This window comes from Schistocerca gregaria, chromosome 2 (assembly GCF_023897955.1).
Source record: "Schistocerca gregaria isolate iqSchGreg1 chromosome 2, iqSchGreg1.2, whole genome shotgun sequence".
NCBI classification, from domain to species: domain Eukaryota; kingdom Metazoa; phylum Arthropoda; class Insecta; order Orthoptera; family Acrididae; genus Schistocerca; species Schistocerca gregaria.
Window position 1 is genome coordinate 1,004,445,872 of NC_064921.1, and position 23,129 is coordinate 1,004,469,000.

At 39.9% G+C, this 23,129-nt stretch overlaps 1 protein-coding gene across 2 annotated transcripts in view; it reads left to right on the plus strand.

The window, feature by feature from the left end:
• Positions 1-23,129, plus strand: part of LOC126335506 (uncharacterized) — a 178,318-nt gene that overhangs the window by 68,511 nt on the left and 86,678 nt on the right. For both annotated transcript variants that reach the window (XM_049998860.1, XM_049998859.1), the window contains exon 4: positions 12,051-12,116. In XM_049998860.1, coding sequence (XP_049854817.1) covers positions 12,051-12,116 — 66 coding nt within the window. The remainder of the gene's footprint in view (positions 1-12,050; positions 12,117-23,129) is intronic.

Consider the following 23,129-nt stretch of genomic DNA (forward strand, 5'->3'; position numbering starts at 1 on the left):
GCTTGATAGCCGCAGACAAGGTCGCTTCCACATCTTGGATGAGGCCCCCCCCCCCCCCCCCCCCCCCCGGCAGACAAACCGAATGCACGTTGGAATTCTTTCCAGCCCTGTACGCTATTTCCCTAAGGGGCTCCATCTCCCGCCTGATGTTGGAACTCCCAATAACCAGCAAGCCTTTCCCCCCCATGTGCCTGCTCGGGCCCTTTTGAAGGAGCGGCCACCTGCCCACTGACAGGATGAATGAGCGAGGCCAGCCTCCACATTGACCCTCTGCCTCGAGCAACGTGAACGCGTTGCAGTCCGCCACTCAGCCTGAGGTGAGGGCGGCCCCAACGCGCCGGGTACAGTATAATGTGCTTTGGCGGCTGAGTCAGCGGACGCAGCGACACCTGGGATGTCTCAAGCGACGCGCCAAACCCTCCGCCGTTGCTGCACCTAGAGGCAGCAGCCTGAAGGCGGCTGACCGTAGCCAACAGCACGCTCAGCTGCTCGCGAACCGCGGCCAGTTCCTCCTGCGCCCGCACACAGCAAGCACACACCCTATCTATTCTACTGCTAATATCTGATGACTCCACGAATTTATACTCTACGGCTATCAATAAGTAATATTACTCCTCTCAAATACGAGAATACGCTAGGGTTTTATGTAATTAAATATGCAAGCGTACGCAGTCTCTTTCATTTTTACCAACTATTTTTATCTCATTGATTTACATTGCCTTCATATCTTCAAACATTTTGTGGACATAACCAGACTACTTCAGTTCCCATTCTTGGTCACTCTCTCACAGCTGACTTTACAGTAAGTGTTGTCTGTATGTTAGTGGTTGACAACCCAGCACACACATGTCAACAGTGTTCCAAAAATCACTCGCACTGTTCGGGACTGATATGGTGCCTTTGGAGTGTTGTTGGTGAACCAATGGACACATGTTGAGTAGACAGAAAGTTACTGTGTCACCCATCAGTGAAAAACACAGCAGCCATATCATGGGACCCGTTTTATTCCTAGTGTATATAGTCTACACAAAAATACTTCTTTCACCTGTCTGGAAGACACAGCATTGCCAAGCAGGATGCCTAGTGCCAGGTGGTTTTTGACTTAAGTAGATGTGTCATGGAGATTTTTACGGACAGTGTACAAGTGAGCAGCTGTAGGTGTGTAGGGCATTGACTTCTATATCCCATAGATGTTGGTTATTGTTATTGGTAAAGCTGCCAAGCAGTTTATGTTCAGTGTTGATTTTGGAAATGGCTAGATGCTGTGTGACCTACCTATCTGCTGTTGCAATTCACTGTAATTGACAGGAATCCTTATTATCAGCGCAGTTGCCTGTGGCGGTCTGTTAGCCACAATGTTCACAGGTTAGATGTACTTGTACGTTTCATTGCATTAAATAGCTGGTATGCTACACTGAAACTTCATTTTCTCAACCCTTCTCCCATGCTTTCATTTGAACTGATGATGGGGTCTTAAGAATGTCAGTTTTGCTACTTGTTAAGTTTCGTCGTGTAAGAGTATTATAAATGTTAACTGATATATCCAGGTGCTAAACTTACACTGATGAGCCAAAACATTATGACTAAATATGCTACGATTGTGAACATCTATGGAAAGTGGTTGAAGGATGGTGACTCAATGAGTAGGTGACAGCTAGAAGGTGTTGAATGTCCTCACCTAATCACAAAACATGGAGATTAGAGGCTTGATTGCTCTGTACAGAAGAATAGGTGGCAGTCTGTGATAGACCTAATAATAAACAACAATGATGGTTCAGGCAATTGTTTTGGAGCTCACCATTCAGCAGACATTGTTGAACATGGTGCTCCACAGCAGACAATACCTACAATGTCAGTTATTGCAGTGGGCCTAAAATCATTGGGATTTAAGTGCCAATCAGTAAAAATGTTTCATCTGGTCATATGACTTACATCTATTTTTACACCAGGTGAGTGGTCATGTCCGGATATGCCAGCATCTCGGTGAACAGTGCTTGAAATACACCATGCCATGGGCACAGACCATTAAGGGTAGTATTAAGTTACTGGGGCATGCAGCTTCTCGTCCATGCTTCCTGAGGTAGTGATCAAAGGCCCCATGCAGTGATGGACCGTGTGAACATTATTGTGGGCCAACTACACCCTACTTCATGCTTAATGTCTTCCCCAATGGCAGTCGCATTTTCCAGCAGGATAAAAGGATCACTGTCTGTGTTAAGCGGCTAAAACCATGCTACATTGATTTGAGTACCATTAGTGCGAACTCGCGTTGATGTCTTAGCTGCTAGACTTGTCTAATCTAAACCTGACGGAACATGACTCTGTGCCCACAAACTACCGACCCGTAATGTGCAGGAATTACATGAGGGCAGGTAGGCTCCAGCTCTTGCCTGTTACCCACCAGCAGACCATCAAATTATGTGTGTGACTTTTTCTTGTTTTCTTCCTAGTTTAATTCTTAAATTCCATGCATGTTTTTCAATTAAAGAGGTGAATATTGCATATTTGTAGCTGTGAAATGCAGATTCGTGCAGCCTATAGCACAGTTGTCATTTCTTTAGAATGACCAGCTGCACAGTTCAGTAGGAGGTAGCCTTCTTTGATGACTTTTCAGGAGCATAGCAAGTTGCATACCTAGCTTTCTCTCACTGCTTTTATAGTTTACTTCTTCAGTTAGTCGTGCCAGGATGGGTAAGATCTGTGCAATACTGTGTGTTGATGCAGGAGAAGGCCAAAGTTCACAAACAGCTGAATGCACTTTCGGCCACGGTGAGCCATCTTCAGGCTATTGCCCCAGGGTATAGCAGTGGTGTAGAATCTGATGCATTGCAAGGGGTACCTCAGGTGTCACATGTTTTGGCCACTGGCTCTGCTGCTGAGGTATTTTCCATTGTACTTGATGTAGCGGATCCAACCCACCCACAATGTGAGTCGTGGATGATAATGTGTTCAGTGCCACTTGAGGTGGAGGGGGAGTGTGAAGACTATCTGCCTGGCATCGCTCTGTGAGTGGATGGGTACAGTTTCAAGGGTCTGCTATTTATCACGATCTCCGACGTTAGGCGAATTATGGAGAGTCTTATGAAAATGTCATTCAGGGTCAGAAAGGAAGCCAGTGTGCAAGACGTATGTCTGGTGCTGTGCCTCATCTGTGATGTGGAGGAAACCTTGCCTCCAGCTATCAAATGTGCTCGGTGCATCGTCTGCAAATTGTAGTTGACATTGGCGCCAGTGATTCGTTTCGCTTGGGTTCTGATGTCACCCTCAATCATAAGAGTTACCAGTAAATTGTCGAAGCATTTGTAGGGAAGTTATCGTATTTACTGCCCTGCACAAAATTAGTCAACCTCAAATTATCCTCAGGGCTGAGAGCTAGTTGAAACCCGAAGTAGAAAGCCCTGAAATATTTAGTAAGTCATGGTCACATGAGTCTACGGTAATATCAACAGCAGCAGAAAATGGTGTAATGGGAGTAGGAAAGACAGATTACACACCATGGGAGGGGGTGCATTCATTGCAGTCAACAAAAATATCTCTCTCTTGAGGCTGAATTTGACTATGACTGTGAAGCTATTTGGACTCTACGAGCTATATGTAAAATCAAGCTGATTGTTGGATGCTTCAATTGGCCACCCAATTCCATTGTGACAGTTCTAGAGTCATTGAAAGAAAGTCTACATTCAGTGGTGTGGAAATACCCAGATCATGCTTTATTAGCAGCGGTGACTTCAACCTTTCTAATATAGACTGAGACGACTATGGATACATTGCAGGGCAGTCTTGTGAAGTACTTTTGGACAGAGTTTCCCAAAACTGCCTTGAACAGATAATCGGACAACATGCACACAGTGGAATTATACCTTTAGCTACAAACAGGCCAGACCTTATCGACTGTGTCCGTAAAGAGATGGGGATTAGTGATGACGATGTCAGCATAGTGAGGATAGTTACTGAAGGTAATAAATCCACTATGAAGACTAGGAGTGTATTGTTGGTATAAAGAGCAGATAAGTAGTTCTTATCATCTCACTTAGACAAAGAGTGGACATCATTTAGTTCCAGTAAGGGCAAAGTTCAAATGGATTGTAAATCATGCTCAGGAGAAGTGTGTGCAGATTAAGTGTATCAAGGACTGGAAAATAACCATCGTGGTTTAATAACTGAGTTCAGTAAGTGTTGGGGAAGCAAAGACTGTTGCAATCTCGGTTCAAAACAATAGGCAAAAGTTAGTAGACATTGGTGGGTCTGTAAAAAGATTGAAGTGTGAAGCACACAACTACTGCAACCATCATACTGTGGTAAAAAATCTCCCAAGAATCTGAGAAAATGTTGATCCCACGTAAAATTGCTAAGTAGGTCGAAGGGTTCTTTCTAGTCACTCGTTGACCAGTCTGGTGTGGCAGTAGAAGACAGCAAAAAGAGTGCGAAAATTTTGAATTCCATGTTTAAAAACTAGTTCATGCAAGAGGGTCATACAAACATGTTGTCATTTGATGGGCGGACAGTCTCCCATAGGGAGGACAGAAATAAGCATCCCTGGAATAAAGAAGCAACTGAAAGAGTTGAAAACAAGTAAGTCACCAGGTGCACATGGAATATCAGTTCAGTTTTGACAGAGAATACTATACGGCATTAGTCCTTACTTAACTTGAATTTATCGCAAATTTTTGGCCCAGCGTGAAGGGATTTGCTCTTCCCAGCTGAGTTAGTCATCAGTATGTGTTACTAAGTCTGTGGCACACTTATTATTTACATTCGGGGCAGTCCTAATAAAAGCTTTCAGCTTTTGTCTGGCTTACAAAAACGTTTATTGGCTGCAAACCAGTGTAATGCAGTGTCAAGAGTTTCTTGTGTAGTCTATAAAGGGCTGACATGTCCTAAGGTGAAGGAAGGAAGGTTGTTCAATCAGCAAAGCAGATTACAGACTGTATTAAGCAATGGGGCAAGTCATTGATAAGTGCATTGAAAAGGAGGGGGCAAGGGCAGAACCCTATTGAACACTTGTACCAGTTTCTGATACAGGGGAATGTCTATTTATAGTTAAGATAAACTGTCTCCTGTTATTCAGATAAGAGGAAATTATTGCTAATGTAGATTTGTTGACACCATAATAATCTGCTTTTGTTAGCAATATTTTAAAAGGAATGCAATTGAATGCATTACTTAGATCACATAATACAATCTTATTATTTTCGAAAGCTTTTAAGTCAGATGAAAAGTTTCCAGAACAGCTGCAGTGTTACTTTTACTTGGCCAAAATCCACACTGATGGTTGTAAAGGAGATCATGCTGTTCAAAATAATTGCTTTATTGAATACACATGAGTGATTGAAATATTTTTGAGAATATTGGCACAGTAGATTTGGTTGGTAGTTCAGGGGCAATTGTTTATCACCCTTTTAGAATGTGGGGATAACTTTTGAGATTTTGGGTGAATCTTAAAAAACTCCTTAGTTTATTAAAAATAAAACTTATGGCTTACTTATCATATGAAGCAAATTCCTCGCAGGGCTTTAATTTTGTCTCGGAATTCTCTGATTGATGTGACAAAGTAGTCATTCAATTCTCCTGGATCAGGCAGAGTTTTAATATACTTGTCTGGAAGAATTCTCTTATCTAATAATTTCCCATGCAGCCTTACACTTATTTGGAGCATCTTGTATGCACCTTTCACATGCTGGGTCTTTTGGCTTGTAGGAGCTTAGCTTTGTAATACTCTTTACTTCTGAGGTAAACATTTCTAAACCAAACCCCCTGCTCAGCCCTTTCAGTTATCCTCATTTTTATGTATTCAACAAAGTATGATGATGCTTTCTCTAATTTCTGCCACTTCTTTTGTATACCAGTTAATTTTTGCATTTTTACATTTACTTGAGGAGCCAATTTTTATTAATGGAGAACACGAAAGCTACAAATCCACACATTTTTTAAAGTAATCAAAATTTATTTCAATTCCAGTTTTCTTCAGTTTGACACTCTACCATCTAGTGAGCCAGATGTATGAGACAGGCGAAATACCCTCAGACTTCAAGAAGAATATAATAATCCCAATCCCAAGTGAAGCAGGTGTTGACAGGTGTGAAAATTACCAAACTATCCGTTTAATAAGCCATGGCTGCAAAATACTAACACGAATTCTTTACAGACGAATGGAAAAACTGGTAGAAGCCCATCTCAGGGAAGATCAGTTTGGATTCCGTAGAAATCTTGGAACACGTGAGGCAATACTCACCTTATGACTTATCTTAGAAAATAGATTAAGGAAAGGCAAACCTACATTTCTAGCATTTGTAGACTTAGAGAAAGCTTTTGACAATATTGACTGGAATACTCTCTTTCAATTTCTGAAGGTGGCAGGGGTAAAATACAGGGAGCGAAAGGCTATTTACAATTTGTACAGAGAGCAGATGGCAGTTATAAGAGTCGAGGGACATGAAAGGGAAGCAGTGGTTGGGAAGGGAGTGAGACAGGTTTGTAGCCTATCCCCAGTGTTATCAAATCTGTATATTGAGCAAGCAGTAAAGGAAACAAAAGAAAAATTCGGAGTAGAAATTAAAATCCATGGAGAAGAAATAAAAACTTTGAGGTTCACCAATGACATTGTACAGCAAAGGACCTCGAAGAGCAGCTGAACGAAATGGACCGTGTCTTGTAAGAAGGATAAAAGATGAACATCAACAAAAGCAAAATGAGACTAATGGAATGTAGTCTAATTAAATCAGGCAATGCTGCGGGAATTAGATTAGGAAATGAGACACTTAAAGTAGTAAAAGAGTTTTGCTGCTGGGGAGCAAAATAACTGATGGTTGAAGTAGAGAGAATATAAAATGTAGAATGACAATGGCAAGGAAAGCGTTTCTGAAGAAGAGAAATTTGTTAACATCGAGTATAGATTTAAGTGTCAGGAAACGAGTGTAGCCTTGTATGGAAGTGAAACGTGGACGATAAATAGTTTGGACAAGAAGAGAATAGAAGCTTTCGATATGTGTTGCTACAGAAGAATGCTGAAGATTAGATGGGCAGATCACATAACTAATGAGGAGGTATTTAATAGAATTCGGGAGAAGAGGAGTTTGTGGCACAACTTGACTAGAAGAAGGGATCACCAATTTAGTATTGGAGGGCAGCTTGTACGGTAAAAATCGTAGAGGAAGACCAAGAGAGGAATACACTAAGCAGATTCAGAAGGATGTAGGTTGCAGTAGGTACTGGGAGGTGAAGAACCTTGCACAGGATACAGAAGCAGGGAGAGCTGATCCAAACGAGTCTCTGGACTGAAGACCACAAAAACAACAACAACAACAACTACTACTACTACTACTACTACTACTGCTGCTGCTGCTGCTGCTGCTGCTGCTGCTGCTACTACTACTACTCATATGCAGAGTTCCAATTTTTGTTCTTAAACTTGTCAATCAATAACATAATGTGCTCCTTTCTCTGACCTCTTACCTATAGTGCATGAAATTCATTTGAATAAGTTGGTTGCTTACAATAAATTGTTAAAAACAATGGAACATGATCTGCAACTTTTCCATCACCCACCATCTTTGTGAATTGTCTAGACCGGCATCATTGAGTAGGACACTTGGCATGCAGAGTAAGTTTAAAGACCTCAAAATGTTAAAAACGTTCTGGAGTCTTGTATTGAATCTCGTATTTTAGTATTAAAGTCTCCATGGATAACAACCTTTGCTTTAAACTTAAAAAGTATGTTAAGCAAAAAATACATTTATATCATCATGTGGAGACCAGTACAGGCTAACAATTGTATTTTCTTCAGTCAGTCTTGTATTACTAAATACAGCATTTATTTATGAATAGTGTGGTGTAATCTCTAATTATTTAAATTTTAGACCATGCTTGATTTAAATTCCTGGACATTATGTCTGCTGCAGCATATCCTTGTGGAAGAAAACTGTCAACTTGATTTTCTGTTAGCCAGTGTTCTAATACAAACATAATGTTTACATCTTTAATGCTAAAAGTGTGTTCCAATTCTGTTTTTCTTATACAACAGAAATTGAGTTGCACCAGAGCAAATATTTTATCACGGTTTTCATCCGCACACTCGACTGCATGTAGTATATCCAAGGTACACACACACTGTAATTGTTTAAGTTGGAACTGCTGGAATATTTACTGGCTAAAGAAAAGTGTTCTCGTCATCACTCTTCATCTGGCAGATACCACTCCTGACAGTGTTTCATCATGTCGCAAGCTAAATTCTATACACACATCACTTTTGCCTTTGAAAGGTATAACTTGCTTAATACCTCGCTAAATGTTTGATTTCATGTGATCTGTGTATGAGATCTTACGACTCTCTAAGGCCTTTCGCAATCTGTTGATGTGTAAACCATGAGTAGTGTCACTGCAAGGCACCACACTTGCTAGGTTGTAGGCTTCAAATTTGCCGCAGTCTGTCAGTACACATTGGACCTGCAAGTCACCACTGTCGACGCTAGCAGACCGAGTGCCGTCTCTTGGCTGGTCTTACGAGACAAGCTAGTGCACTGCCCAGTTTTACAGCCGACTTTAATAGGAATGGTTCACTTATTATAGCTTCAGAGATCTCATTTGCAGAGACGCTAGTTAGCACAGCCTTGAGTTAAGTCAGTAACTACGACCTAGCCAGGAGCTACATACAGTTTATGCATTGACAATTGAACTATATGTGTGAAGCAATCAGAATTGTAAAGAAGTATTTGCAGTTCAGTCTATAACTGCACTTGTAAATATTATTGTACAAAGTCAAGATCGACGTTCACCGCTGATGCTGAATTGAAGCTAAGTATTTAATTGTATACCTGGCTGCTAACTTTCTAATCACCTAACATGTTCCAGATACATCCCATCAAGAATAGTTCATTGATCCTCACGTCAGCCTACGTGATCAATGCGTCCAATTAATGGCCACACCTCGTGACCATACTAAGAGTCAAATTGCATGACTCAGCTGGGTAACCCTTTTTCCACGAGGCCCATAGTTCCGACTCGTACATAACACCATGTGCTATACGAAATCGTTTCCCTAGTTTGCTCACATCAATATAAGTTGCATTTTTACATTCCCAGAATACATTTTGCACAGCTCTGTTTGTTTTTTGTACTTCCTTATTCACACAGGACCAGTTATGTAGGTCTGATGATGGGGTACAGAAAATATGATCAGTCATATTTCTGAATTCATGCAGCCTCCATTTAAGAGAAAGCATGAAATTTTTTGAATTGTTCTTTCCTGCATCATTTGTCTCCACAGGAAAGCAGAAAAATAGCTGCTGTTTAGTCCTGAAAATTATATATCTTACTGACTGCAGTTGCTGCCTTGAAATGTGCTCCTGGCTTTACCATGCTGTTGATCTCCTGTCTATATGCTTCACAGTTCAGAAGGTGTTCCTCACCCTTGGCTATTGCTGTAAATGTCAATTTTACATGTACTTGTTGCGGGGAGACAATTGTTTTTGGTCTGTAATCATGACAGTTATCTGTGGTTTCTTGAATCACATTTCCCACACAATTACTGTTGTCTACAACAGATGATGATGCCTTCAGAAAATTTGTAACTGCTAGTAAATAAATACGGTTCAGTGACATTACATTGTTTGTGATTCTTGAGTTTCTCCCGGTGTATTTGATAATCAAAATATACACGGGTGTACTGCCGGTCTACAGTGTCCAATGGTCACAATATTTCGGCGATCATACATGTCGCCATCATCAGGTGAACTGATGGACTGAGCTCCTGTGAACGTGCCGGCACTGAGATCCGTACGCTATGGCTGCTCAGAGGGAACTGGGTTTGGCCGCGGTGGCTCAGTCCGTCAGTTCACCTGATGATGGCGACATGTATGATTGCCGAAATATTGTGCCCGTTGGACACTGTAGACCGGCAGTACAACCGTGGATATTTTGGTTACATTGGTTATTTTTCTGCGGAGAAAAATCTTTGTCATGTCTTGTTTGGGCTGTATTTGAGCTTGCCATGCAGTTCAGTTTTTGCACAGTCCATATTAGAAAGTATTTTAAAACCATATCATTCATTAAATTTTCGTGTATTACATGTTTTCACCATGAGCCACTTTTTGGGACAGTGTGCGTATTGCACATAGAATTAAAGCACAGTTAAAGAGCTTTAGAATGGCACCACAGCCAACTCAAGAGCATCAATAATTTTGGAATTATATTACGTTTATTTCTCAATATGTTAGTTTGGCATTTTTTATGTTTTTGAGTCCTAAAACAGAAAAAGCTAGTACAACAAAAAGCTGTTTAAAAAAGATGAGACATCTAGAATACTGGAGTCCACAAATTGACTAAATTTGGTCGATTTGATATGGACTTACTTGGAATCTCGGCTGGTGAATATCTCTCCATTACTAAGAAGAATCTATTTTACCAAATAGAGGGAGGTTGAGAAAAATATGTTGAATATATACATAATTACTAGCTTCAGTGAGATGCATAGGCCATAATTTCCATTAATATTGGCAGGAAATGTACTGAAATATAAAGCTTGTGATACTCTTAGATTATTATGTAAATACAGAAAAAGTTTAGAAGTATCTGTAATGAAACATCTACAATTTAACATTCATGCTTCTTGAGTGCATAAGACAGTCAATGGAAAGAACTGGTTCAAAAACAAGAACTGACATTAATCTTGTATAGCTATCATACACTGTGTGATCAAAAGTATCTGGCCACACCAAAAAACGTACATTTATCATTATTATGCATTGTGTGACTACCTACTGCTAGATATTCCATATAAGCGACCACAGTAGTCATTAGACATCGTGAGAGAGCAGAATGGAGTGCTCTGCGGAACTGACGGACTTCAAAAGTGGTCATGTGGTTGGGGTCACTTTTGTCATACGTCTGTACGCGAGATTTCCACACTCCTAAACATCCCTAGGTCCACTGTTTCCTATATGATAATGAAGTGGAAATGTGAAGGGACACGTACAGCATAAAAGTGTACAGGTCGATCTAGTCTGTTGACTGTGAGGGACTGCAGACAGTTGAAGAGGGTCGTAATGTGTAATTGGCAGACATCTATCCAGACCATCACATAGGAATTCCAGACTGCATCAGGATCCACTGCAAGTACTATTATAGTTAAGTGGGAGGTGAGAAAACTTGGATTTCGTGGTTGAGCAGCTGCTCATAAGCCACACGTCACGTCGGTAAATGCCAAACGATGCCTCGCTTGGTGTAAGGAGCGTAAACATTGGACGATTGAACAGTGGAAAAACGTTGTGTGGAGTGATGAATCACAGTACACAATGTGGCAGTCCGAAGCCAACTGTGCCAACAGTAAAATTTGAGGTGGTGATGTTATGGTGTGGTCATGTTTTTCATGGAGGGGGCTTGCACCCCCTTGTTATTTTTCACAGCACTGTCGCAGCAGAGGCCTACATTGAGGTTTTAAGCACATTCCTGCTTCCCACTGTTGAAGAGCAATTCAGGGATGGTGAATCCATCTTTCAACACTATCGAGCACCTGTTCATAATACGCGGCCTGTGGCAGAGTATTGAATTCCAGCATTACCGATGAAGGGCGCTACAAACTTAAGTTATTTTCAGCCAGGTGTCCGGGTACTTTAGATCACATAGTCTATGTGGTTTGAACTGAGGATCCCTGTGTACCTGAAAAACATTTCCTTGGGCTAAATTGTAGCTGTTTCTTTGGAAACCATAATCTTCTTCCAGAATCTTGTTCGTGGAAACAGTGGACACATATTTAGGTTACTAAATTACTTCGGTGTCACCGTTCCCCGTATTGTGCGGTGCAACTCATGATCAAAACTGATTTTGTCTCTCAGGAACAGTATTGCATTGTGAAGATTGGTGTGGTATGGGAAAGGTCTTGACTAGTACTAAATATAAATGCAATAAAAATATCATTAAAGCTTATTTCACAGCCCCTCAAACATCAGATTAGGCTGCCTTGATGAGATGTGAATTATTTTGCAATGTTTTGGGGGTATTGTACTAAATTCATGCAAGAAAGCACAGGATTTTAGTCATTTTTTTTCTCCTTCCAGATCCAGGCCAAGCATTTACGCAGTCCAGTGAGGGAACAAGAGATCCAACTGAAAGTTTTGCACTTGGTAAGTCACATGCTGTATTATTTACTTAAAAATAATGGTTGGTAGAGTCTGCAGTTTACCTGTCCTAATTTCATTTTATGTTACAATAAATCATCTCCTACACTGTTCATTGTGCAATATTCTGCATTTAAATCGGCTGTGTTGTACGATATTTCTTTCCTCAACAAAATTAACTCAAAACAACAGTGAAGATAGTGGCTTGAAATTTTCATTTCACTTTTATATTTTGGATTGTCATAATGCACTTATTTTGGGAGAAATATGTAGTAATGTAACCAACATAGAACACTTTCGAAAACAGAAGGTCTGACATTTTTGGCTTCATTTTGTATATAAGAATACTGCATCAGCTAATGTATCCCCTTTGAAGGAGAAATTGTTTTTATTAACTTACAGATGTAAAACTTAAAATACAGCCTTGTTGCTTTTGCTTTGTTTGTAATACTGGTTTATCAGTTTATTTTACAGCAGCAGCTCATCATTGTGATATTTTATTGCAACTGTTGTATTTCACTTATTGATATAGTTTTATAATTTATTTCTGTATTCGGTAATTTTGTGTTTACGAGTAGTGAAACCTCTGCTTAACGAATCTGTTAAAATGCTATGTACTGATATATATATATTATATTTTATCATCATAAAATGTCTACTGTTTGTCGTGAAAAATTACAAGATTTATATATTAAAACACTGGTGGCAGGTTGTGTGTGTTTTATGTTGCTGTGTCATAGCTAAGTGTGTTTTTATTTCATAACATTGTGTTATGATCAATAGACATTTGCCACAGTTTTATCTATTTTTGTTCTGTGGATGTCTGGGTTGAGAGCTGCTTGCCTCTATTTTGGGAATAAAAACGACTGTCTGCCTGGAATCTTCAGAATATCTTCTGCCAGGGAATAGATGTTGATGCTTTATTCTGTGAAACTTCTTTTAAAGTAGAGTTTATTCATCATAAGTGTATTTTGTGATTGTCTACTTGACAGATATGGTATTCTGTAGGATAATTTTATTTTTTATTCACTTATTTATTTCCATTTTTTGTATGTGTAGTGAAAAATATGTTGTTCTCCACATGTAAAATACATTAAATGAAATCGTGTCATTAATAACGTACCCTATTTCCCTCCACAGTCGAAGTAATCAGTTTTATACTTAACAGATCAAATGAAAAATTGAAGTACGTGTGATAAATAGATTTCATTTCTGCTAATTGCCACATGTCTAATTGCAGTATGTGTTTGAGCTATAATGTAGTGATTACTTTGCTGACACCAAGCTTACTGCCAGCTTATGTAGTGGTCCTCATGCCCTGTCAGCTGGTTTTAAAGATATCTTAATACCAGACTGATGAAGGTAAACCAATAATAATTAGATGTATAGAGTTGGGATAGGAAACCACATACATTAAATTGAACATATACATTATTAATTTGTATTTTCAGTGAAACAAGGAAATTAAACAACTGCAAAGTCCAAAGTCATCGTAATGTACTTGATCTGAGTGGAAGATTTCCTTTGTCAGTCAGTCATGCATGTCCCTGAATGCTGTTGTGAGATACATTAAAAATGCCCATCAGACGGTTGAGTGAAGTGTTGTTGCCTGCAATGAAAGGTGAAGTTTCCTGTTTGTAATACCAGTGGTGTTCATTGTCACTCAAAACTGCGAGGCTTTCTTGTCATTATCTTGGTGAGAAGCATGTCCGAAAAGTATGGCTGTACGTCAGTCATTAGTCATTGAACAACTACCAGTTAACAGTGATGCATGTGACAATCTTCGATAAATGCACAGATCCACAATGACAGACAGATCCACAATGACAGACAGAGACCAATAATATTCTTCTTTTACATGCAGCCTTGTTTTAATTTGGTCTCCTCTTTACTATACATAATGGGACATCAGCTTTTGTCAATTTTGTGCTTTAGTCAGTAATAATGTTTCCTACCAGTGAAGACAAACTTATACTGTTAGTTCAAACCTACAGCCAGTAAAATGTTGCCTGGGTGTTCACTGTACCTCACATCATCTGGTATCCTGATAACTGCTGACACTAAAAGCAGCTGTAAAAGGCTGAAGAGTGCAGCACATGGTGACTGCAAGTTAATCCAAAAGGTTGTTTGGTTCATCAGGTACCAAGGAAAGAGTGCTAGTGGGCAAGTGATGACTTTTAATCACTTTTTGATGGATTGATGAAGAGCGATTTAATGCCTGTCTTGCTGAAAGCAGACCTCACACGTCAAAGTGGACATCACAGTATCTGCTAATTATGTGTATTTGGAGCTCCTGTTGAATTTGTCTACAATATTGGTAACAGTTTTTTTTTTAATCTTTTAGTGGAAAAGTTTTATATTCCAAAAGGTGAGTTACTAGTACCTTTTAGCATGTCATCGCCTGTCTGTTGGAAAGAACAGATAACAGTAACTTACATGAATTAAACAATAGCATACTTCTCATTGAACATCTTTATTGGACTCAGCTCTTTTGATTTCAGCACAAAAAGTATTTTGCAACTTGTAGTACATCTCCCTTGATAGGAGAAATGAATTGCGTGCTTGGGATAATCTTAATGTGACACAAATTAACTGTACCGGAAACTTAATCTTAATTGTTTAAAATTTAGAAATGTAGTATTCTGTCCTTTGTGATGGTAGGCTGAAAGTGTTTATTTCAAAATGGTTAAAAAATACTACCTTTAACAAGTAGATTATTAATTTTAATCTGCGATTGATTTTCTGCATGTATATACAGAAAATAGCTTTTTTGTCTTTTCTATTTCATTTTTATATTTATGTCAAGACTATTTTACATGATACTTAGTCTTCAGTTCAAACAGTAAAGGAGAAAATATTCCAGGTTATTTTTAGCAAATTATAAATGAAGATAACTTTTGTTGATGTTGTCTGGCCACTTCAATAGTTAATTTCCACCTCTACCTCAAAATGGAGAGGTTAGGAGGTCGCTAGCTTTTTCACCCTGGTCATCATTTGGAATAGAGAAAGAATATAAATAGATTGTTACAACAGAAGTTAAAAGAGGAGGGAAGATTTTCACGGTTACGGACAGGGTGTTTCAGAAACTCACAAACTTCTTACACCAGAACAAGGAGAAAAAAAAAAAAAATCATATAAACATATGCCCAAACTCTTGGAAGAGGCAATGTTTGGAAGAAATGGAATAACAAATTTCCGTGCCCAACATAAATGGACTAATAGCAGTTTTCATGCTGCAGTACAGTTCTTCCTGCACATCTTACAGGTGCTGTTTACAAGGATTTTTTTTCCAGAACACTCTCCAAGGCATACTATGTAGAAAACGTGCTCCTGCAAATAAGTAGTAGTGTTGTTTACGCATGATTGAGTCCCAGTACATTTAAGTCTCAGTGTTAGATATGTACTGGCTGGTATTTACCATTGATGTATGGGTAAGTAGAGGAGGACCAGTTCCATGGCTTGCACATTTCCCCAGTCTAAGTATTTTGGATTATTACCTATGGGAGCACCTTAAAGTACCGTATTTACTCTAATCTAATCCACACTTTTTTTCTGGTTTTTGTAATCCAAAAAACCATGTGCAGCTTAGAATCGAGTGCAAAGTAAGCGTAAGTTTTGAAAAACGTTCGTAGGTGCTGCCACAACTAACTTCTGCCGTTGAATATATTGTAGCGCTACATAGGGATGCTTTGCAGCCACAAAGATAAATACTGGCAACAAAACCTACGCGTTAGCAAATGAATTAAAAGAGAAGGTAGAAGAATGTACACATTATGCCATGTATTCTTTCATGTTTGCTGCCATCGCATTTAAATCCTGTCTGCTTACTAAACTACGAAATTAGAGTGAGACAACAGCAAACGCGGAAGAATATACATATCATGTAATGTTTATATTGGTATTATTCTTATGCTGAATAGTGATATACTCAGAAATGAAGCACGGCAACTGACTAGATTTTTAAATCTAAAATGTCTCTTTAATTTCTGTGCAGATTGTAATGTACTAAAGAGGCGTCTGCAAAGATTTTGAAACGGAGGAAAATGTTCGCTAAACTCTCGTTCAGAACATCTTCTATCATACGCATTCTATCATTTGGTTCTTGTTGATCACTATCAAAGAAAGCAGCAGTGTAAGTAACAACAAATAGCAGTCTATTGCTTTTGTTTCGCTTATGAGAACATTCCTCTCTTTTTTTATTGTAAGCGGCGGTAGAGCGCACAAAAGTGAGCCATGCCGCGAGCGGCGACAGGTCGTAAATACGCATTATCAGAATGCGACAAACAATGACGTAAACACCTATAACAAAGAGAACGGCACTTATTAGATCAAAGCAAAATAAGCAATCGATTCAAACCAGATAAAGCACGCGAAAAAGGAAGGGTAACTGTATAAATACGGACGGAGTGCCTGACACATAGCAATGGCTACTTGGTAAATCTTAACTGTTAAGCTTAAGACTCGAACCAAACTACTGTAGCTGTATCTTCATCCTTTAGACCTAAATTCTGTCTCATGCTACAATGGACCAACTTTGCTTCGATTTCGAGGTGCAGTCTGCAACTTTTCCCTACCCTCGAATCTAGAGTCTCAAATTTCAGGTGTGGCTTAGATTCGGGAACCTTTTTTTTTTTTTTTTTTCCCTCCCCTCCCCTCCCTTGATTTCGGGTCTCATTTTTCAGGTGCAGCTTAGATTCGAGTGTGGCTTAGATTCGAGTAAAGACGGTATTGATCTATAAAGCAGACTAGACAAACGCAGAAAATCGTCATCAATGTGTTGTGGAAGCATGTGAAACCAGTTGAAACCGACAGGCCATTTTTGAAAGGGTGCGACAGTCCACGATTCAACAGGTTCATGCAAGTTTAGAAGCAAGAAGAGGACTTTTTGAGAATTTATTATGAGTTTCTGTTCATGAGCTCCAATCATTTCTATTGTAAACTTTATGACCTCCAGTCACCAGTATTGCAAACTTTTGTTAATTACTTGAAAATGAAGGATTTTCAGACATTTCTGTGTTGAACTTTTTCCTTGTTTTGATGTAGGGAGCCTGACCCCAAACTTTCAAATGGTATTTTTGAAATACCATGTATGTAAGGCATGTTGATGAAGATGTTTTCTGATAATTCTCTCAGAATGCTGTGGTGGAATTTACAGAGATCCAATATCTACATCCACATGGATACTCTGCCATGCACTTTAATGTGATTTGCAGAGGGGTCATCGAACCACCTTCACAATTCTGCATTATTCCAATCTCGTGTAGCTCGCGGAACGAGCTTTGATTTCCCTTATTTTATTGTGGTGATTGTTCCTCCCTATGTAGGTCGGTGTCCACAAAATATTTTCGCATTTGGAGGAGAAAGTTGGTGATTGGAATTTTGTGAGAAGATTCCGTTGCAATGAAAGCCTCCTTTATTTTCATGATTTCCAGACCAAATCCTGTATCATTTCTGTGACACTCTCCCATATTTCACGATAATACAAAACGTTCTTCCTTTCTTTGAATTTTTTCGATGTACTCCATCAGTCCTATCTGGTAAGGATCCCACACTGCGCAGCAGTATTCTATAAAAGGACAGTCATGCGTAGTGTAGGCAGCCTCCTTAGTAGGTCTGTTACCTTTCCTAAGTGTTTTGCCAATGAAACACAGTCTTTGGTTAGCCTTCCCCACAATATTTTCTGTGTGTTTCTTCCAATTTAAGTTGTTCATAATTGTAATACCTAGGCACTTAGTTGGATTTACGGCTTTCAGATTAGGCTGATTTATAGTGTAACCGAAGTTTGAGTTCCTTTTAGCATTCATGTGGATGACCTCACACTTTTCATTATTTAGGGTCAACTGCCACTTTTTGCACCATTCAGATAATTTTTTATATTGTTTTGCAATTTGTTTTTATCTTCTGATGACTTTAGTAGTCGATAAACGACAGCGTCGTGTGCAAACAGCCTAAGACGGCTGCTCAGACTTTCTCCAAAATCGTATATATAGATAAGGAACAGCAAAGAAATCGTTTCTGTTTTATTCGAAGACTTTTCGTCAATTACTACGAACTGTGACCTCTGACTGGAAATCACTAAAGTCACATAACTGAGACGATATTCCACAAGCACGCAATTTCACTACGGGCCACTTGTGTGGCACAGTATCAAAAGCCTTACAGAAATCCAGAATCGATTTGAAATCCCTTATCAATAGCACTCAGCACTTCATGTGAATAAAGAGGTAGTTGTGTTTCACAGGAACAATGTTTTCTAAACCCATGTTGACTGTGTCAATAGAACGTTCTTTTCGAGCTAATTCATAATTTTTGAAGACAATGTGTGTTCCAAAATCCTGCTGCATATCGATGTTAATGATATGGGCCAGTAATTTAGTGGATTACTCCTACTACCTTTCTTGAATATTGGTGTGATCTGTGCAACTTTCCAGTCCTTGGGTACGGATCTATCGACGAGCCAACGGTTGTATATGATTGTTAAGTATGGAGCTAAAGTGTCAGCATACTCCGAAAGGAACCTGATTGGTATACAGTCTGGACCAGAAGACTTGCTTTTACTAAGTGATTTGAGTTGCTTCACTACACCGAGAATATTTACTTCTACATTACTCATGTTGGCAGCTGTTCTCGATTCGAATTCTGGAATATTTACTTTGTCTTCTTTTGTGAAGGCATTTCGGAAGGCTGTGTTTAGTAACTCTGCTTTGGCAGCACTATCTTTGATAGTATCTCCATTGCTATCGTGCAGAGAAGGCATAGATTGTTTCTTGCCACTAACATACTTCACGTGCGACCAGAATCTCTTTGGATTTTCTGCTAGGTTTCGAGGCAAAGTTTCGTTGTGGAAACTGTTACAGGCATCTCGCATTGAAGTCTACTCTCAATTTCGAGCTTCTGTAAAAGATCGCCAATCTTGGGGATTTTGCGTCTGTTTAAATTCGGCATGTTTGTTTCATTGTTTAATTGTTTCCACCCCTCGCTCGCGGGGTGGAACCAGAGCTAACTATTTGTAGTATCGTTCCCAGATCCGATCGCGGTCCTCTGGTTTGGAGCAGAGTGGAAGGCTTAAACCAGAGGCTCAGACGATTCTGCGGAGAGCTGGGGTGCAAATTTCTTGACATCCGCTGTCGGATGGAGAAATGTAGGGTCCCCCGAATAGGTCAGGCGTGCACTACACGCCGGAAGCGGCTACAAGGGTATCGGAGTACGTCTGGAGTGCACATGGTTTTTTTTTTTTTTTTTTTTTTTTTTTTTTTTTTTTTTTTTTTTTTTTTTTTTTTAAAGGTTAGAGAATTCCCTTCCTAGGCCCAATAAGACGCCCCCTGAGACGCGGCAAAGCAGGAGTAGGCAAAATGCAACAGGGAATAACAATATTAATGTGCTAATAGTAAACTGCAGGAGCGTCTATATAAAGGTCCCAGAACTGCTCTCATTAATAAACGGTCACAACGCCCATATAGTACTAGGGACAGTAAGTTGGCTGAAACCACATGTAAACAGTAATGGAAATCCTAAACTCAGATTGGAATGTATACCGCAGAGACAGGCTGGACTGTGAAGGGGGAGGCGTGTTTATAGCGATAAGAAGTGCAATAGTATCGAAGGAAATTGACGGAGATTCGAATTGTGAAATGATTTGGGTGAAGGTCATGGTTAAAGCAGGCTCAGACATGGTAATTGGATGTCTCTATAGGCCCCCGGGCTCAGCAGCTGTTGTGGCTCAGCACCTGAAGAATAATTTGGAAAATATTTAGAGTAGATTTCCCCACCATGTTATAGTTCTGGGTGGAGATTTTAATTTGCCTGATACAGACTGGGAGACTCAAACGTTCATAACGGGTGGCAGCGACAAAGAATCCAGTGAAATATTTTTAAGTGCTTTATCTGAAAACTACCTTGAGCAGTTAAACAGAGAACCGACTCGTGGTGATAACATATTAGACCAGAACTATTTGAATCGGTTAATGCAGAACAGGGAATCAGCGATCATAAAGCGGCTACTGCATCGATAATTTCAGCCGTAAATAGAAATATTAAAAAAGTTAGGAAGATTTTTCTGTTTAGCAAAAGTGATAAAAAGCAGATTACAGAGTACCTGACGGCTCAACACAAAAGTTTTGTCTCAAGTACAGATAGTGTTGAGGATCAGTGGCCAAAGTTCAAAACCATCATACAATATGCGTTAGATGAGTATGTGCCAAGCAAGATCGTAAGAGATGGAAAAGAGCCACCGTGGTACAACAACCGAGTTAGAAAACTGCTGCGGAAGCAAAGGGAACTTCACAGCAAACATAAACATAGCCAAAGCCTTGCAGACAAACAAAGATTACAAGAAGCGAAATGTAGTGTGAGGAGGGCTATGCGAGAGGCTTTCAATGAATTCGAAAGTAAAGTTCTATGTACTGACTTGGCAGAAAATCCTAAGAAATTTTGGTCCTATGTCAAAGCGGTAGGTGGATCAAAACAAAATGTCCAGACACTCTGTGACCAAAATGGTACTGAAACAGAGGATGACAGACTGAAGGCCGAAATACTAAATGTCTTCTTCCAAAGCTGTTTCACAGAGGAAGACTGCACTGTGTCGTCTATTTCGATATCTACCATTTTGTCAACTGTTCGACAATCTAGAGAAGGAAGCAGAGGGATAGACAAACAATTAAAATCGCTCAAAAGAGGAAAGGCCGCTCGTCCTGATGGGATACCAGTTCGATTTTACACAGAGTACGCGAAGGAACTTGCCCCCCTTCTTGCAGTGGTGTACCGTAGGTCTCTAGAAGAGCGAAGTGTTCCAAAGGATTGGAAAAGGGCACAGGTCATCCCCGTTTTCAAGAAGGGACGTCGAACAGATGTGCAGAACTATATCTCGTAACATCGATCAGTTATAGAATTTTGGAACACGTATTATGTTCGAGTATAATGTCTTTTCTGGAGACTAGAAATCTACTCTGTAGGAATCAGCATGGGTTTCGAAAAAGATGGTCGTGTGAAACCCAGCTCGCGCTATTCGTCCACGAGACTCGGAGGGCCTTAGACACGGGTTCACAGGTAGATGCCATGTTTCTTGACTTCCGCAAGGCGTTTGACACGGTTCCCCACAGTCGTTTAATGAACAAAGTAAGAGCATACGGACTATCAGATCAATTGTGTGATTGGATTGAGGAGTTCCTAGATAACAGAACGCAGCATGTCATTCTCAATGGAGGGAAGTCTTCCGAAGTAAGAGTGATTTCAGGTGTGCCGCAGGGGAGTGTCATAGGACCGTTGCTATTCACAGTATACATAAATGACCTGGTGGATGACATCGGAAGTTCACTGAGGCTTTTTGCAGATGATGCTGTGGTGTATCGAGAGGTTGCAACAATGGAAAATTGTACTGAAATGCAGGAGGATCTGCAGCGAATTGACGCATGGTGCACGGAATGGCAATTGAATCTCAATGTAGACAAGTGTAATGTGATGCGAATACATAGAAAGGTAGGTCCCTTATCATTTATTTACAAAATAGCAGGTCAGCAACTGGAAGCAGTTAATTCCATAAATCCTCTGGGAGTACTCATTAGGAGTGATTTAAAATGGAATGATCACATAAAGTTGATCGTCGGTAAAGCAGATGCCAGACTGAGATTCATTGGAAGAATCCTAAGGAATTGCAATCCGACAACAAAGGAAGTAGGTTACAGTACGCTTGTTCGCCCACTGCTTGAATACTATTCTGCAGTATGGGATCCGCACCAGATAGGGTTGATAGAAGAGATAGAGAAGATCCAACGGAGAGCACCGCGCTTCGTTACAGAATGATTTAGTAATCGCGAAAGCATTGCGGAGACGATAGATAAACTCCAGTGGAAGACTCTGCAGGAGAGATGCTCAGTAGCTCGGTACGGGCTTTTGTTGAAGTTTCGAGAACATACCTTCACCGAAGAGTCAAGCAGTATATTGCTCCCTCCTATGTATATCTCGCGAAGAGACCATGAGGATAAAATCAGAGAGATTAGAGCCCACACAGAAGCATACCGACAATCCTTCTTTCCACGTTCAATACGAGACTGGAATAGAAGGGAGAACCGATAGAGGTACTCAGGATACCCTCCGCCACACACCGTCGGGTGGCTTGCGGAGTATGGATGTAGATGTAGATGTAGATGTAGATGTAGATGTAGAACAGTGTTCTAACCCGTTTTGTGTACCAAGGAGGATCAGCTCCGTTGTTTTATTAATTTATTTGGCATAAATCTCTCAATTGCTGCCAATACTATTTCTTTGAATTTAAGCCACTTCTGGTCTACACTTAATAATTTGGAATGAGTGGAGATTGTCTCTTAGGAAGGCGTCAAGTGAAATTTTATCTGCGTTTTTGAGTAGGTATATTTTTCGCTTAATTTTCGAGGATTTGGGGATTACAATATTAAATTTCGCTACGACAACCCTGTGTTCACTAATCCCTGTATCCTTTTGATGCTTGTTATTAACTCAGGTTTATTTGTTGCTAAGAGGTGAAGTGTGTTTTCACAACCGTATACTATTCGCATTTGCTCACGAACTAACTGCTCGAAATAATTTGCAGAGAATGCATTTAGCACAATTTCGGATGATATTTTATGTATACCTCCGGAGTTAAACATGTATTTTTGCCATCATATCGAGGGTAAATTAAAGTCGCCACCAACTATTATCGTACGAGTCGGGTACGTGTTTGAAATAAACCTCAAGTTCTCTTTGAACCTTTCAGCAACTGTATCATCCGAATTGGGAGGTCAGTAAAAGGATCCAATTATTATTTTATTCTGGTTGCCAACAGTGACCCCTGCCCATACTAACTCACAGGAAGTATCTACTCCAATTTCACGACAAGATAAACTACTTCTGACAGCAACAAACACGCCATTGCCAACCGTGTTTAGCCTATCCTTTTGGAACACTGTTAGGTTCTTCACAAAAATTTCAGCTGAGCTTATATCCAGCTTTAGCCAGCTTTCAGTGCCTATAACGATATGAGCATAATTTGACGAAAAAGTGAGC